The sequence below is a fragment of the Lepidochelys kempii genome, chromosome 14, assembly GCF_965140285.1.
Source record: "Lepidochelys kempii isolate rLepKem1 chromosome 14, rLepKem1.hap1, whole genome shotgun sequence".
NCBI classification, from domain to species: domain Eukaryota; kingdom Metazoa; phylum Chordata; order Testudines; family Cheloniidae; genus Lepidochelys; species Lepidochelys kempii.
The window spans coordinates 36,023,984-36,042,697 of record NC_136393.1 but is presented as its reverse complement, the minus strand read 5'-3'; the positions used below and the strand labels follow the sequence as shown (position 1 = coordinate 36,042,697).

At 44.7% G+C, this 18,714-nt stretch overlaps 1 protein-coding gene across 2 annotated transcripts; it reads right to left on the bottom strand.

Annotated features, from left to right (window-relative positions):
* Positions 1–337: 337 nt before the first annotated feature.
* On the bottom strand, positions 338–18,614 carry LOC140897777 (olfactory receptor 11A1). 2 transcript variants are annotated; one of them, XM_073310803.1, is made up of 3 exons: positions 18,028–18,614; positions 14,035–14,139; positions 338–1,491 (listed from the first exon to the last, which is right to left on the bottom strand). In XM_073310803.1, the coding sequence occupies exon 3, from the start codon at positions 1,465–1,467 to the stop codon at positions 505–507; it is 963 nt and encodes a 320-aa protein (XP_073166904.1). In that variant the 5' UTR covers positions 1,468–1,491; positions 14,035–14,139; positions 18,028–18,614; the 3' UTR covers positions 338–504. The 2 variants fall into 2 exon arrangements, with proteins under 2 accessions (XP_073166904.1, XP_073166905.1); XM_073310804.1 differs by lacking the exon at positions 18,028–18,614 and having other exon boundaries at positions 14,035–14,169.
* Positions 18,615–18,714: the final 100 nt, after the last annotated feature.

Here is an 18,714-nt window from a genome sequence, read left to right as displayed (position 1 = left end):
TTGTAACTTAAGGTTTTGCCTAGAGGGATTCTTACAGCAGCCAAAGTGGAAGGGCAAGAAAGGCTATAACACTGTTCCTGGTGAAGTGTCCAGAGGTCTCTGCTGGGGCCTGGTTGTTTGCATCCGGCCTGTGTGAGCACAGTAAAGGTGGTTGGTTTGCAGAGGGCTATGCTGGCAATAAGCACAATTTAAGAGGTGGCAGATTTCCCAGGTTTATGTCCCCACATATGCTGCACCAGGAGTTAGTATTTTTATTCTCCAAACATTTATTTTGACAAAAATGGCTTTTTTACAGATATAAAAATCGGTTAAAATTTTGTCTCCACTCTGCCTAGTACCCAGTTAAAAACTCCATGATGGAAACATAGTTTTTCCTCAGTGGTCTTTCTACTAAAATGGACAACATTGAGTGCTTAGATTTTAACTGGGACTTTTCAACTTAATTTTAATGGGGGATGATTGCTGAAATAACCCAGGCAGCTTTCAAAACCTCAGGCTATGTTATTATCTCAGAGTCTCTGCGTGTTTTTTGTGAAAGCCACATTTACTGACTGCTTTGCTCAAGGCTTCCTTGACCTCTCTGTTTCTCAGGCTGTAGATGATCGGGTTTAACAGGGGAGTCAGGACCGTGTAGCAAAGAGAGAGCACTTTGTTCAGGTCTCTCAGTGTATCATGTTTCGGTAGCAGGTACACAATCATTAGGGTTCCATAGAAAATTGTCACCACAATGAGGTGAGAGGAGCAGGTAGAAAAGGCCTTTTGCCTCCCGGTGGTGGAAGGGATTCTCAGGATGGTGGCGATGATGCACTTATAGGACGTCAGGGTTAGTAGGAATGGAGGCCGGGTGAATACACAGGCTAGTATGAAATCCCCCAATATGACCATGTGGGTGTCACTGCAGGAGTGCTCTATCAGTGGAATGGGATCATAATAGAAATAGTCAATTTCATTTGGGCCACAGAATATTAACTGTGATAGGAATAAGATAAAAATGGTAAGATCCAAAAAACCATTTAACCAGGAGCCAGCAGCCAAATGGAGGCAAAACCTGGTATTCATAAGAGTTGAATAGTGTAGGGGTTTACATATTGCTAAATACCGATCATAAGACATCGCTGCTAGGAAACAGAATTCCATACCTGCCAGAGACCCAGAGAAATACAGTTGTGTGATGGAGCCACTGACTGAGATGGTTCTGTCCCCAGTCAGGAGACTGGCCAGCATCTGGAACAGGATGGTTGTGGTGTAGCAGGTCTCCAGGCAGGACAAATTCCCCAGGAAGAAGTACATGGGGGTGTGAAGGTGCTGATGAGCCACAATGAGCACCACGATGGGGGTGTTCCCAGACATGGTTGCCATGTAGATCACTAGGAATATCAGGAAGAGAAGAATTTGTAGGTCAGGGAGCTCCCTGAATCCCAGGAGTAAGAATTCTGTGATGGTCGTTTGCTTTCTCCAGTCTGCCATGGGTTGAGTCTAGGAACAATAAACCTGTGTGATTGAATCAGAAGGGCATGGAGTTAAAAGTTAATCAAACCTTGTGAGTTAATTCCATAAATATTCAGAAACTCCCCTTCCTCTCCTGGTTAAAGGCTGAAATGTTAAGACTAAATGTAGATTTCAGAGCAAAGTGCCAGGAGTGGAAACAGGGTGGAAACAGGTCATTATTCCTTTTGTGGGGGGAGGGATAGTTCAGTGGTTTGAACATTGACCTGCTAAACCCTGGGTTGTGAGTTCAATCCTTGAGGGGGCCATTTAGGGATCTGGGGCAAAAAATTTAAAGAAAAGCAGATGATTTAGTTGGGGATTGGTACTGCTTTGAGCAGGGGGTTGGACTAGATGACCTCTTGAGGTCTCTTCAACCCTGGTATTCTATGAGTCTCAGTCTGAGGACAGAACTTCACTCTGATGGGGAAGAGGGTGGTCTACATGGATACCAATGACTGCTATAACAGCCCGTTTCCATGGTGGCCAATTACTGATAGAGAAATGATCTGTTCTGTCATATCAAATCCCATCTAGTGACATACCAGAGCTTAACAATGACACTTAAATGCTGTATTTCACTTCTGACAATGGCCAGAATCATGCCATGCCTTAGGAGTTGTCAAGGTTCCTCCCCCACTCTGAACTCTAGGGTACAGATGTGGGGACCTGCATGAAAAACCTCCTAAGCTTATCTTTACCAGCTTAGGTCAAAACTTCCCCAAGGTACAAAATATTACCCCCGTTATCCTTGGAATGGCCGCTACCACCACCAAACTAATACTGGTTACTGGGGAAGAGCTGTTTGGACGCGTCCTTCCCCCCAAAATACTTCCCAAAACCTTGCACCCCACTTCCTGGACAAGGTTTGGTAAAAAGCCTCACCAATTTGCTTAGGCGACTACAGATCCAGACCCTTGGATCTTAAGAACAATGAACAATCCTCCCAACACTTGCACCCCCCCTTTCCTGGGAAATGTTGGATAAAAAGCCTCACCAATTTGCATAGGTGACCACAGACCCAAACCCTTGGATCTGAGAACAATGAAAAAGCATTCAGTGTTTTACAAGAAGACTTTTAATAAAAAATAGAAGTAAATAGAAATAAAGAAATCCCCCCTGTAAAATCAGGATGGTAGATATCTTACAGGGTAATTAGATTCAAAAACATAGAGAACCCCTCTAGGCAAAACCTTAAGTTACAAAAAAGATACACAGTCAGAAATAGTTATTCTATTCAGCACAATTCTTTTCTCAGCCATTTAAAGAAATCATAATCTAACACATACCTAGCTAGATTACTTACTAAAAGTTCTAAGACTCCATTCCTGTTCTGTCCCCGGCCAAGACGACTACAGACAGACCCTTTGTTCCTCTCCCTCCTCCCAGCTTTTGAAAGTATCTTGTCTCCTCATTGGTCATTTTGGTCAGGTGCCAGCGAGGTTACCTTTAGCTTCTTAACCCTTTACAGGTGAGAGGAGCTTTCCCCTGGCCAGGAGGGATTTCAAAGGGGTTTACCCTTCCCTTTATATTTATGACACGCCCCCCAAATCTCAGCTAGGGTGAAACACTGGCTGGGATTTCTTCCTGGAGCTCTAGGAAAAACAGAGTTAATAAGACACATGCATCTCTAAATATACTACCAAGTACATAAAGACTAACAATATTTTCCACATCTCAAGGACGATTTTAACCAGTTGATTCTGGGAAACTTTCACGGGAGAGTGCATCAGCCACTTTGTTAGAAGCTCCTGAGATGTGTTGGATGTCGAAATCAAAATCTTGGAGAGCTAAACTCCACCGAAGAAGTTTTTTGTTAGTTTCTTTGACGGTGTGAAGCCACTTTAGTGCAGCATGGTCGGTTTGCAGGTGGAAACGCCGTCCCCAAACATATGGGCGTAGCTTTTCCAGAGCGTAGACAATGGCATAACATTCTTTTTCAGTGACTGACCAGTTGCTTTCCCTCTCAGACAGTTTTTTGCTGAGAAACACTACAGGGTGGAATTCTTGATCAGGTCCTTTCTGCATTAAAACTGCTCCCACACCACGCTCGGATGCATCTGTGGTTACTAGGAACGGTTTATCAAAGTCTGGGGCCCTTAGTACAGGGTCAGACATGAGTGTCGCTTTAAGCTTGTTAAAGGCCTTCTGACACTTTCCGGTCCACTGAACAGCATTTAGCTGTTTCTTTTTGGTTAGGTCTGTCAGTGGGGCAGCGATTTGGCTGTAGTGCGGTACAAATCGTCTGTAATAACCGGCCAAGCCTAAGAAGGATTGAACCTGTTTCTTTGACTTTGGGACAGGCCACTTTTGGATAGCATCCACTTTGGCCTGTAGGGGGCTGATAGTTCCTTGACCCACCTGGTGTCCAAGGTAAGTCACTCTGTTTAGGCCTATTTGACACTTCTTAGCCTTAACAGTTAGTCCTGCCTCCCTTATGCGCTCAAGGACTTTTTGTAGATGTTCCAGGTGGTCTGCCCAGGAATCCGAAAATATGGCCACATCGTCAAGGTAGGCGACTGCATATTCTCCTAATCCCGCTAGGAGACCATCTACAAGTCTTTGGAAAGTGGCGGGTGCATTTCGCAGCCCGAAAGGGAGTACATTAAATTCATACAGCCCGAGATGTGTGATGAAGGCTGACCTTTCCTTGGCAGATTCATCTAGCGGTACCTGCCAGTACCCCTTGGTTAAGTCCAAGGTAGAGATGAACTGGGCCCTTCCCAGTTTCTCTAATAGTTCATCTGTGCGTGGCATGGGATAGTTGTCTGGGCGAGTTACAGCATTTAGCTTACGGTAGTCCACGCAAAAACGTATTTCCCCATCTGGTTTGGGAACTAGAACCACTGGAGATGCCCATGCACTTTCAGAGGGGCGGATTACACCCATCTGTAACATATCCTGGATCTCCCGTTCTATAGCAGTTTTAGCTTGAGGAGACACCCGGTAAGGTTGGACCCTAATTGGGTGAGCATTACCTGTGTCAATGGAGTGGTATGCCCGTTCAGTCAGTCCTGGGGTGGCTGAGAACGTTGGCGCGTAGCTAGTGCACAGCTCCTGGATCTGCTGTCGCTGCATACGCCCAAGGGTCATGGAGAGGTTCACCTCTTCCACACCACCAGCACATTTCCCTTCGTAGTAGACACCTTCAGGCCACTCAGCGTCGTCTCCTCCCTGGGCTGTAAACTGACAAACCTTTAATTCTCTGGAATAAAAGGGCTTTAGAGAATTAATATTATTAATAATATTAATAATATTAGCATCTTAGAGAGGTAATTAAGAAAAAGCAGAAAGCATATAGGGAGTGGAAGAAGGGAGGGATCAGTAAGGAAAGCTACCTTATTGAGGTCAGAATATGTAGGGATAAAGTGAGACAGGCTAAAAGTCAAGTAGAGTTGGACCTTGCAAAGGGAATTAAAACCAATAGTAAAAGGTTCTATAGTCATATAAATAGGAAGAAAACAAAGAAAGAAGAAGTGGGACCGCTAAAAACTGAGGATGGAGTGGAGGTCAAGGATAATCTAGGCATGGCCCAATATCTAAACAAATACTTTGCCTCAGTCTTTAATAAGACTAAAGAGGATCTTAGGGATAATGGTAGCATGATAAATGGGAATGAGGATATGGAGGTAGACATCACCATATCTGAGGTAGAAGCGAAACTCAAACAGCTTAATGGGGCTAAATCGGGGGGCCCAGATAATCTTCATCCAAGAATATTAAAAGAATTGGCACAAGAAATTGCAAGCCCATTAGCAAGAATTTTTAATGAATCTGTAAATTCAGGGGTTGTACCATATGATTGGAGAATTGCTAACATAGTTCCTATTTTTAAGAAAGGGAAAAAAAGTGATCCAAGTAATTATAGGCCTGTTAGTTTGACATCTGTAGTATGCAAGGTCTTGGAAAAAATTTTGAAGGAGAAGGTAGTTAAGGACATTGAAGTCAATGGTAAATGGGACAAAATACAACATGGTTTTACAAAAGGTAGATCGTGCCAAACCAACCTGATTTCCTTCTTTGAGAGAGTAACAGATTTTTTAGATAAAGGAAACGCAGTGGATCTAATTTATTTAGATTTTAGTAAGGCGTTTGATACTGTGCCACATGGGGAATTATTAGTTAAATTGGATAAGATGGGCATCAATAGGAAAATTGAAAGGTGGATAGGGAATTGGTTAAAGGGGAGACTACAACGGGTCCTACTGAAAGGTGAACTGTCAAGTTGGAGGGAGGTTACCAGTGGAGTTCCTCAAGGATCAGTTTTGGGACCAATCTTATTTAATCTTTTTATTACTGACCTGGGCACAAAAAGTGGGAGTGTGCTAATAAAGTTTGCAGATGATACAAAGCTGGGAGGTATTGCTAATTTAGAGAAGGACAGGGATACCCTACAGGAGGATCTGGATGACCTTGTAAACTGGAGTAATAGGAATAGGATGAAATTTAATAGTGAGAAGTGTAAGGTCATGCATTTAGGGATTAATAACAAGAATTTTAGTTATAAGCTAGGGACGCATCAACTAGAAGTAACGGAGGAGGAAAAGGACCTTGGAGTATTGGTTGATCATAGGTTGACTATGAGCTGCCAATGTGATATGGCTGTGAAAAAAGCTAATGTCGTCTTGGGATGCATCGGGAGAGGTATTTCCAGTAGGGATAAGGAGGTTTTAGTACCGTTATATAAGGCACTGGTGAGACCTCACCTGGAATACTGTGTGCAGTTCTGGTCTCCCATCTTTAAGAAGGATGAATTCAAACTGGAACAGGTACAGAGAAGGGCTACTAGGATGATCCGAGGAATGGAAAACTTGTCTTATGAAAGGAGACTCAGGGAGCTTGGCTTGTTTAGCCTAACTAAAAGAAGGTTGAGGGGAGATATGATTGCTCTCTATAAATATATCAGAGGGATAAATACCAGAGAGGGAGAGGAATTATTTAAACTCAGTACCAATGTGGACACAAGAACAAATGGATATAAACTGGCCACTAGGAAATTTAGATTAGAAATTAGACGAAGGTTTCTAACCATCAGAGGAGTGAAGTTTTGGAATAGCCTTCCGAGGGAAGTAGTGGGGGCAAAAGATCTATCTTGCTTTAAGATTAAACTCGATAAGTTTATGGAGGAGATGGTATGATGGGATAACATGGTTTTGGTAATTAAATATTCATGGTAAATAGGCCCAATGGCCTGTGATGGGTTTTTAGATGGGGTAAGATCCAAGTTACCCGGGAAAGAATTTTCTGTAGTATCTGGCTGATGAATCTTGCCCATATGCTCAGGGTTTAGCTGATCGCCATATTTGGGGTCGGGAAGGAATTTTCCTCCAGGGCAGATTGGAAGGCCCTGGAGGTTTTTCGCCTTCCTCTGTAGCATGGGGCATGGGTCACTTGCTGGAGGATTCTCTGCTCCTTGAGGTCTTCAAACTACAATTTGAGGACTTCAATAGCACAGATATAGGTGTGAGGTCTTTTTTAGGAGTGGTGGGTGAAGTTCTGTGGCCTGCATTGTGCAGGAGGTCAGACTAGATGATCATAATGGTCCCTTCTGACCTAAATATCTATGAATCTATGAATATGATACACCTTAGGCTTTCGGTTGGAGGTGGGGAATGCTATGAGATAATTAACAGCTCCCAGGCGCTCCTGGACCACGAATGGCCCTTCCCACGATGCTTCCATTTTATGGGCCTGGAGCGCCTTTAAGACCATGACCTGGTCTCCTACTTTGAAGGAACGCTCTCTGGCATGTTTATCATACCAGGCTTTTTGCTCTTTTTGAGCATCCTGTAAGTTTTCTCTAGCAAGGGCTAAAGAGGTTCGGAGGGTGTTTTGTAGGTTGGTTACAAAGTCCAGAATGTTAGTTCCTGGAGAAGGTGTAAATCCCTCCCATTTCTGCTTCACCAACTGCAATGGCCCCTTAACCTCACGGCCATATACAAGTTCAAATGGGGAAAACCCTAAACTGGGATGTGGTACAGCTCTGTAGGCAAAGAGCAACTGCTGCAATACTAGGTCCCAATCATTGGAGTGCTCATTTACGAATTTACGTATCATGGCCCCCAAAGTTCCATTAAACTTCTCCACCATGCCATTTGTTTGATGATGGTAAGGAGTGGCAACCAAGTGATTTACCCCATGAGCTTCCCAAAGGTTTTTCATAGTTCCTGCCAGGAAATTAGTCCCTGCATCTGTGAGGATGTCGGAGGGCCAACCTACCCTGGCAAAAATGTCTGCTAGTGCCTGGCACACACTTTTAGCCCTGGTGTTGCTTAGAGCTACTGCTTCCGGCCATCGGGTGGCAAAATCCATGAAAGTCAGTATGTACTGCTTTCCTCTGGGTGTCTTTTTCGGAAAAGGACCCAGAATATCCACAGCTACTCGCTGAAATGGAACTTCAATGATGGGGAGTGGCTGGAGAGGAGCTTTGACCTGGTCTTGGGGTTTTCCCACTCTTTGGCACACCTCACAAGACTGGACATAGGTAGAAACATCCTTGCCTATTCCCTCCCAGTGGAATGACCCCCCCAAACGGTCTTTGGTCCTGTTCACCCCAGCATGGCCACTAGGGTGATCATGGGCTAAGCTCAAGAGCTTGGCCCGGTATTTAGTTGGAACTACCAACTGTCTCTGAGGATGCCAGTCTTCCTGGTGTCCCCCAGAAAGAGTTTCCTTGTATAAAAGTCCTCTTTCTACAACAAACCTGGATCGATTAGAAGAGCTGAGAGGCGGTGGGTTGCTCCGTGCCGCCGTCCAAGCTCTCTGGAGGCTTTCATCTGCTTCCTGTTCGGTCTGGAACTGTTCCCTTGATGCTGGAGACATCAGTTCCTCATGGGATTGTGGACCTAGGCTTGGTCCCTCTGGAAGCGATATAGGGGATGGAGCTGTTTCTGTTGACTGTGAACCGCTCTCCGCTGGTGCACTATGTTGGGATTCAGGCTCCGGCTGAGCCTCTTGTGTAGGGTTATCGGCTGCTGCCAGTTCAGGTTCGGTGGGGCCCTCTGGTGTTGAGGTTGCAAGTACTGGATTCAGTGCTGACACGGGGTCTGGTGTTGGTTGTTCGGCTGGTTCCGGTTCTGGGACTGGTTCCGTCTGGGTCTCTGGGACTGGATCCACTACTGCTGTTGCAGACATTGGCCTGGGGTCCAGGTCCATCACCTCTGACTGGGTCCTGATAGAAGTTTCCGGAACAGAGCTAGGCCTCACGGCTTGTTTAGCCTGGTTGCGGGTGACCATTCCCACCCTCTTGGCCTGCTTCACATGATTGGCCAAGTCTTCCCCCAACAGCATGGGGATGGGATAATCATCATAGACTGCAAAAGTCCACATTCCTGACCAGCCCTTGTACTGGACAGGCAACTTGGCTGTAGGCAAATTGAAAGAGTTGGACTTGAAGGGTTGAATCGTCACTTGGATCTCTGGGTTGATTAAATTGGGGTCCACTAAGGAAGCATGGATAGCTGACACTTGTGCTCCGGTGTCCCTCCACGCGGTGACCTTCTTCCCACCCACACTCACAGTTTCCCTCCGCTCCAAGGGTATCTGGGAGGTATCTGGGCCTGTGGACCTCTGGTGTGATTCCGGTGCAATGAACTGTAATCTGTTGGGGTTCTTGGGGCAGTTGGCCTTTACATGCCCCAGCTCGTTACACTTAAAACATCGTCCAGCTGACGGGTCACTGGGGCGAGGAGGGTTGCTGGAGAACGGGGTGGTGGGACGATAAGGGGTCTGGAGGGTTCTTTGGGAGGTAGGTGGGGCTTTGGGCGGCCCCCGGTAATAGGGTGTGGTCTGGGGTGGTCCCTTCTGGTCTCCGCTCCAACTGCGACCAGTTTTCTTCTTCTCTGCCACCTCCACCCATCTGGCTCCAATCTCTCCTGCCTCAATTACAGTTTTGGGTTTCCCATCTAGGATGTATCTTTCTATTTCCTCAGGAACACCCTCTAAGAATTGTTCCATTTGCATTAGGAAGGGCAAATTTACTGGAGATTCAACACTTGCTCCTGATATCCAGGCATCCCAATGTTTTACAATGTGGTAGGCATGTCGGGTAAATGACATGTCTGGTTTCCACCTTAGGGCTCTGAACCTCCGACGAGACTGCTCGGGTGTTATCCCCATTCTGACTCTCGCCTTGGATTTAAACAGTTCATACTTGTTCATGTGTTCTTTAGGCATTTCAGCTGCCACCTCAGCTAAGGGTCCACTGAGCTGCGGCCTCAGCTCTACCATGTATTGGTCAGTAGAGATGTTGTACCCAAGGCAGGCCCTTTCGAAGTTTTCTAAGAAGGCCTCAGTATCATCACCTGCCTTGTAGGTGGGGAACTTTCTGGGATGGGAAGTGGTACCTGGAGAAGGATTGCTAGGGTTTGTTGGTATATTCTGCTGGGCCTTTATCCTCTCCATCTCCTCCACATGCTTCCTCTCTTTTTCCTTCTCCTCCTCCACATGCTTCCTCTCTTTTTCCCTCTCCTCCTCCACATGCTTCCTTGCCTCCATTTCCCTCTTGTGGGCAGCCTCTTGGTGTTGTTCTGCCTCCCTTTCTTGTTCCTTCTTCAGCTGCATGAGTTCTATCTGTCTTTCATGTTCCCTTTGTTTTTCCTCAGCCTGAAATTTGGCTAATTCCAGCTGTAGTCGAGCTGAGGATTTGGCCATTCTAACCTCTCTGTTTTTAACTAACTTTACACCCGAGGTTTAGAAATAAACAAACAAAACTTGGCTGTAAAATTTTGCTGTGCTGGAATAGAATACCTATTCTCTGATAGTGATTGTCAGCCTACAGAAAAAGACAATTCCCTTGTCTCTGCTCTGGGCCCAAATTAAAGCAAAAAACCTCCAACTACTTGGAAACCTGCTTACCCAGCCCAAAGAAGAAAAAAATTTCTTTTCAAACCTGTGCTCCTTGTAAAACAAACAAAAAAAAAAATCAAAATCCTAAAAAAAACCCTGCCACTTTTGTCTCCAGGCAAATGGGTAGAGCACACACCCCCTATTTACTTTTAGGAAGAAAAGAAAAAAAAAAAAAAACCTCTGGGTTGGAAGACTGTGAATTTCCCTGCAGGAGTTAAGTACCCTGCCTCCAGGCAAAGAAAACCTGCAATTCACAAGATAATCCCCTTTTGTCTCTGCTTGGCCACAAAGCAGAGAGAAACCAAGCTGCTTTCAGTTTCAAAGCTGCCTTCTGGACTTCCTAAAAATTCCTTTTTAAAATCTGTATTTCTAGTTCAAAAAATCTCAACTGGATCTCAAAATGATTTCAGGTTAATCCCACCACTGTGCCACCATGTCAAGGTTCCTCCCCCACTCTGAACTCTAGGGTACAGATGTGGGGACCTGCATGAAAAACCTCCTAAGCTTATCTTTACCAGCTTAGGTCAAAACTTCCCCAAGGTACAAAATATTACCCCCGTTATCCTTGGAATGGCCGCTACCACCACCAAACTAATACTGGTTACTGGGGAAGAGCTGTTTGGACGCGTCCTTCCCCCCAAAATACTTCCCAAAACCTTGCACCCCACTTCCTGGACAAGGTTTGGTAAAAAGCCTCACCAATTTGCTTAGGCGACTACAGATCCAGACCCTTGGATCTTAAGAACAATGAACAATCCTCCCAACACTTGCACCCCCCCTTTCCTGGGAAATGTTGGATAAAAAGCCTCACCAATTTGCATAGGTGACCACAGACCCAAACCCTTGGATCTGAGAACAATGAAAAAGCATTCAGTGTTTTACAAGAAGACTTTTAATAAAAAATAGAAGTAAATAGAAATAAAGAAATCCCCCCTGTAAAATCAGGATGGTAGATATCTTACAGGGTAATTAGATTCAAAAACATAGAGAACCCCTCTAGGCAAAACCTTAAGTTACAAAAAAGATACACAGTCAGAAATAGTTATTCTATTCAGCACAATTCTTTTCTCAGCCATTTAAAGAAATCATAATCTAACACATACCTAGCTAGATTACTTACTAAAAGTTCTAAGACTCCATTCCTGTTCTGTCCCCGGCCAAGACGACTACAGACAGACCCTTTGTTCCTCTCCCTCCTCCCAGCTTTTGAAAGTATCTTGTCTCCTCATTGGTCATTTTGGTCAGGTGCCAGCGAGGTTACCTTTAGCTTCTTAACCCTTTACAGGTGAGAGGAGCTTTCCCCTGGCCAGGAGGGATTTCAAAGGGGTTTACCCTTCCCTTTATATTTATGACAGGAGTCAAAATCAATAAATACATCAACTGAAACCTTGTAATGAGATCTCCAATGCAGTCTAGTGTCCTTAGGCACCAATCTTGTGTTATAATTAATGGAAATAAATCTAACAATATATCCTGGTATATTCAGCCTTTCAGTTCCCTGTAGGAAAAGGAACAATTTTCACCCCCTCACAAGAGATCAGTTTCGCATAATTTATGAAGTGAAGTAAATTCTCCCTTAGTTCCTGTGGTGGTGATGGTGACGTGGTGAGGGACTGGCAATGCCTTTTGTGTTTCCTGACATTAGCCATGTAGCAGTAAAAAAATACAGCTCTTTGGAGGGTGCATCTTAGGAAGGGGTAAAACCAGGCTGATGTGCAACCCTAACTGGGGAGTGACCTTCCACATCCATAGTGAATGTGGGATGATAATACAGGAGCAAGAAAGGCACTGGGGTGGTGGGGGTGGGGGAGATGCTGTCCCTGAACTCAGAGTCTAGAAACAATCTGGCATGTGTGATCCGGGTTAGTAAGACTCTATCACCACTCGCCACCCCATTGAAAAGTCATGGAAGACCAGAGACATTCCAGAAGACTGGAAAAGGTAAAACATAGTGCCCATCTTTAAAAAGGGAAATAAGGACAACCCGGAGAATTACAGACCTGTCAGCTTAACTTTTGTACCCGGAAAGGTAATGGAGCAAATAATTAAGCAATCAATTTGCAAACACCTAGAAGACAATGAGGTGATAAGTAACAGTCAGCATGGATTTGTCAAGAACAAATCATGTCAAACCAACCTGATAGCTTTCTTTGACAGGGTAACAAGCCTTGTGGATGGGGGGAAGCAGTAGATGTGGTATATCTTGGCTTCAGTAAGGCTTTTGATGCTGTCTCTCATGACCTTCTCATAAACAAACTAGGGAAATACAATCTAGATGGAGCTACTATAAGGTGGGTGCATAACTGGTTGGAAAACCATTCCCAGAGAGGAGTTATAGTAGTTCACAGTCATGCTGGAAGGGCATAACGAGTGGGGTCCTGCAGGTATAGGTCCTGGGTCTGGTTCTGTTCAATATGTTCATCAATGATTCAGATAATGGCATAGAGAGTACACTTATAAAGTTTGTGGCTGTTACCAAACTGAGAGGGTTTGCAAGTGCTTTGGAAGATAGGATTAAAATTCAAAACGATCTGGACAAACTGGAGAAATGATCTGAAGTAAATAGGATGAAATTCAATAAGGACAAATGCAAAGTACTCCACTTAAGAAAGAACAATCAGTTGTACACATACAAAATGGGAAATAACTGCCTAGGAAGGAGTACTGCAGAAAGAGATCTGGGGGTCATAGTGGATCACAAGCTAAATATGAGTCAAACAGTGTAAGACTGTTGCAAAAAAAGCAAACATAATTCTGTGATATATTAGCAGGAGTGTTGTAAGCAAGACACGAGAAATAATTCTTCCGCTCTACTCCGTGCTGATTAGGCCTCAAATGGAGTATTGTGTCAGGTTCTGGGTGCCACATTTCAGGAAAGATGTGAACAAACTGGAGCAAGTCCAAAGAAGAGCAAGAAAAATGATTAACAGTCTAGAAAGCATGAACTATGAGGGAAGATTGAAAAAATTGGGTTTGTTTAGTCTGGAGAAGAGAAGACTGAGAGGGGACATAAGAGTTTTCAAGTACATAAAAGGTTGCTAGAAGGAGGAGGGAGAAAAATTGTTCTTCTTAACCTCTGAGGATAGGACAAGAAGCAATGGGCTTAAATTGCAGCAAGGGCGGTTTAGGTTGGACATTAGGAAAAACTTCCTAACTGTCAGGGTGGTTAAGCACTGGAATAAATTGCCTAGGGCGGTTGTGGAATCTCCATCATTGGAGATTTTTAAGAGCTGGTTGGACAAGCACCTGTCAGGGATGGTGTACATAATACTTAGTCCTGCCTTGAGTGCAGGGGAATGGACTAGATGACCTCTTGAGGTCCCTTCCAGTTCTGTGATTCTATGATTGGGGCTCACACTGAGCTGGATCCTCAGCTGGTGTAAATCAAAGTAGCTTCATTTGTGTCAGTGGCGCAGATCCTCCACTGAGGACCTGACACAAGACATGGATCTCATGCTCCATCTCCGTGAAATTTTGCTATGAATGCTGACTGGCACTGCAGTGGGAAAGTGAGGTTAAAACTGTTAATATTCACCTGTAGAAGAGCTCTGTGTTGCTCAAAAGTTTCTCTCATTCACCACCAGAAGTTGGTCCAATAAAAGATATTAACTCACCCGCCTTGACCTTCTAATATTCACAAATCACATTCATGCCCCTGTTTGGAAGGTGATATAGAAATGCAGTCAGGAAGATGGTGCTCACCTGGAACCACAGGACAGACCAAGCTTGAAGTGATGAGCTCTTGTTTCTCAGGGTTCAGTGGCCAGGACTCAGGATCCTCAGCGGAGGTTCTTGTCACTCCTCTTTCTGCAGAAACGTGGAGATGGTAGAATGGGGAACTTCTGTTTTCCCTGCCCCTTACTCCAAGAACAAGGGGGACATACAACAAAATTTAAAGGTGGGCAACTTAAAATCTAGAAAATGAAATTCTTGTTAACCCAATGTGTAAGTAAACTGTGGCACTCACTGTGATGCTGGCAGACCAAGTGCTAGCTCATGCCAAGGTCCCCCCGTCTCAGTAGGACACTAACATACACAGCTGGAATCAGTCTGGCTCCCTTCTAGGTTAATATTGATAAAATGGGTACTAGAATTATATGGAAGTGTTTAATGTTTGACTCTGAATGCTTGTCAGTTGCTGCCTGCATTAATCTCCCCTGCAATGTCTGTTCCATATCGTAATTTAACATTTGAGTGGTTGTAGTGAGCTTCAGTGAGTATGCATCACCATACAGGAGAGGGACGATAATGAGTGTGAAGAGTTGCTCTTCCACAGACATTAAGCCTCTCCTGAAAAAGGAGACCCATCAGTACCAGATGGGGTGACCAGATGGCACGTGTGAAAAATCAGGACAGGGATGTGGGGTGGGGAGGGGTAACAGACACTTATATAAGACAAAGCCCCAAATAATGGGACTGTCCCTATAACATCGGGACATCTGGTCACCCTAATACCGGGTGGGCTATGGGTGGATATTGCAACTGGAAACTCCTGACAACTAGATTGAGAAAACATCAACAAAAGGACTAGAGACTCTTATTGTTCTGCTCTCCTCCCGATGAAAATGAGTCATGCAAATGGATTGAGTTTGCAACTCAGAGCAGATGGCAGGAGGGGGATAAAAGCCTCAAACAAAAGGAACTAGGGATCTCTGTGCTGCTTGCACACTTGGGGCAGAGTGTTTCTAGGCATTAGCAAGAGATCCCCAGCTGCTTAGCCTGGGATAGCCCTAAAGGTCAAATACAGCTTGCTGCTGAGAGAAGCCTGTATCACCTTTTGAAACCTAAGACTGTGACTCATTCATGGGTCTATTTTCTTGCTTTAACCTTGTAAATAACTCTCATTTCCTTTTCCTATTTAATAAATCTTCCTATACAGTAGGTCACTATAGGATTGGCTACAAGCATCGTCTTTGGTGTGAGACCTAAAGTGCAAATGACCTGGGGGAAGTCCGGAGTAACCTGAATATTGCTGTGATTCTTGGCGTAAGGGGTCGTGTACCACAGATACGCTCACCTGGGTGGCAGGACAGACCGGCGCAGCCAAGGAGGGGAGTGTAGGGGACTCTGTCAAGGCTGTTAAAGTGCCTGAGGAGTTTGCACTCGGTGCAGTTGGTTGGTGAAATCTAAGTTTAGAACTGACAAGCAATGAGGGGGTTTGTGCCCTGGTTTGAAACTGTCTGCCCTGAGTTTGGCACTCACACGTTTGCATCCCCATTGGGAGCATCACACTCATTGCCACAGGAAGTCATTGATATGAAGGACTTAACTAGATTCCAGAAGAGATTGGATGTTCCTGACAGCCATATAAATATCCAGAGTTATCCTAATTAATGGCAACAATAGAGATTGGCTTAACCCCCAAAACATGAGGTTTAATATCCATTCCAAAACTATTATAGACCAACATGACACATGTGAGGGGAGATTATCCCAGAACTGCTATTGCAGTGTTCTTACATTTGAAACATCTAGTACTGCCCGCTCTTGGAGAAGGATACTGGGCAGGATGGCCCTTGGGTCTAATCTAATCTGGCAATTCCTACGTTCTCCTAAAGTGATACAGAGAAGCCCAAAATTCCAGTTAGTTCAGGAAGCTACTTCTTTGATATTTCAGCTTCTGACAGGCTGTTCCATGAAAAAAGATGACCTGGTGCAGGTAACACTTTTTTGGTGAAAATCGATACAAAGAAATCATTTGAGAGGAGGTTGTCAAACTGTCTATAGGATTGGGACATTAATTCTAATAGGAGATTAGGACACCCAATTCCTAGGTGGCTTTAAAAATCTCAACCATAGCACCTAAGCAATGTCCATATCTTGTTTATTCCCTGGGTTCAGTGGACTCGTGGATTCTCTTGCAACCTGCCTGACTCAGATATAGTGAAGCAGTTTTTATTTACTTTTAACTAAAACCATTTATTCTTCACATACCCTCTCATCCTCCTAATTAAGTTCTTACACTTTATCCACCTAACATGCCATTTTAATGTTCCTTTCTATCAGCTTCACTTAGTTTTAGGGTGACCAGATGTCCCGATTTTATAGGGACAGTCCCAATTTTGGGGGCTTTTTCCTCATATAGGCACCTATTACCCAAAACCCCGTCCCAGTTTTTACACTTGCTATCTGGTCACCCTATTTGGTTTTGATTTCCATTATTCTATTCCAGGCTTCACCCTAGTTATCCTGAGCCAGATCCTTAGCTGAGGACCTTTCACAAAACACATATCTCAATTTCCCCGTTGTTAAATGGTGCTATTAACATTGACTGGCACTGCTGTGGGACGGTGAGGCTAAAACTGCTAATATTCACAGAGACAAGGTGAGTGAGGTAATATATTTTATTGGACCAACTTCTGTTGGAGAGAGAAACAGATAAGCTTATGAGAGCTAGAGAGCTTGTCTCTCTCTCCAACAGAAGTTGATCCAGTAAAAGATATCACCTCACCCACCTTGTCTCTCTAATATCCTGGGACCAACACGGCTACAACAACATTGCAAACAATATTCACACAGCACATTCATGCCCCTGTTTGGAAGATGGTATAGAAACACAATCAGGAAGAGGGTGCTCATCTGTGAAGGATTCATGCAGGGTTCATGCGCTTGGCAACATTCAGGGCACACCCTGAGTGTTGTGTAGGAGCACTGCACACACGGCTCCTCTCAAGGGCATGAACCTTGGAAACTCGCCCCGATGACATGAACCGTGGGAAGCCTCCCAGGACTGGGCTCAAGGCCCGAGAGCGAGGAATGCGGTAGATAGAAATTGGTAAATAAGAATATTAAACAAAGCCAGTGTATTCCTTTTATCTGTTGGAGTATGTAATGCGCAGGAGGGGGGAGAGAATAAAAGAGAGGGTGGAAAGCTGACAAGGCAGACCAGCCTGCTTGCTTGCTTAAAGCTTGTTCTGTCTTGTATTTGGACCGCAACACACCTGTAACAACAGGACAGCTCAAGCTTCGAGTGATGACTTCTTATTTCTCAGGGTTTGGCAGCCAGGACTCGGTTTCCACCACTGAACTACTTGGGTCTCATCATTCAGTAGAAACTGGATCTGCTCAGCAAAGACACCTGAATCTACCTGAATGGACGAGCAGCTGCTGCGATCTGTCTTAGAACATGCTCTTCCCCCTCCATTTACACAGTGCAGAGCCCTCATATTTGTATCCTCCTCCATGGAAGGCTGTGTCTCCCTTGATTCCACCTCTGAAGAGGTTGAGTCTGGGGAATTAGTGCTGTGTTTTCTGTGCAGACAGTACAAACAACTGTCCTGATGCAACCAACCTCCCACTCCCAGAGGAATCGCCTTTCTGCTACTAGCTGTATGAGGTCATTGCTCTGCATGGCTGAAATATAATGCAGCGACCCTGGAGTACAGGGCCACGCAGAGACTGAAACTACTCAGCAATCTTTACTCATGTCGATTGTCCCATTGCCTTCAGTGGAACAATTGCACAAAAAACAATGGCTAAGATGACTCAGGCCTGCCAGATTGGGTGCAGAAGCCACACAGTTTAACAGACACACAGGAAACTGAATGCAAAGTAAATTTAATCCATAGTTTGCAAATGAAAGATTTGGATGGAAGAATCTCTCTCCCATTCACACCCCCAATGGACATATTTCTCCCAAGGAACTTTGATGTTATCAGTAATTACTAATGTTTGTTTATTTAACAATATTCTCACCCTTCTGCTGAGCGGTAGCAGAATTCAGGTCTTGCAGATTGATTTCCCATTGGAAAACCAGTGATGTGGAGTCTGGGTAATTTCTCAGAGTAACTTGTTTGTTTTTACACTATATTCACCAGTCCTGGAACAGAGGTGACCACAGACAACATGCCGGAATCCTCCTTTTAGGGATCTCAGCCCACACATCAGAGGCAGGACTAGCAAGCAAGGACTTTCCCCCACACAATACTTTCAGCCCAGGACACTTAGTCCTAGTTTACACTACAAGTTTAGGTCGAATTTAGCAGCGTTAGATTGATTTAACCCTGCACATCAAAGCCATTTTTGTCAACTTAATGGGCTCTTAAAATCAATTTCTGTACTCCTCCCCGACGAGTGGATTAACGCTGAAATAGACATTGCCGAGTCGAATTTGGGGTAGTGTGGACGCAATTAGCTTCCGGGAGCTATCCCAGAGTACTCCATTGTGACCGCTCTGGACAGCACTCTCAACTCTGATGCACTGGCCAGGTAGACAAGAAAAGCTTCATAAACTTTTGAATTTCATTTCCTGTTTGGCCACTGTGGCAAGCTGATCAGCACAGGTAACCATGCAGATCTTATCAGCAGAGGTGACCGTGGAATCCCAGAATCGCAAAAGAGCTCCAGCATGGACCGAACGGGAGGTACTGAATCTTATCGCTG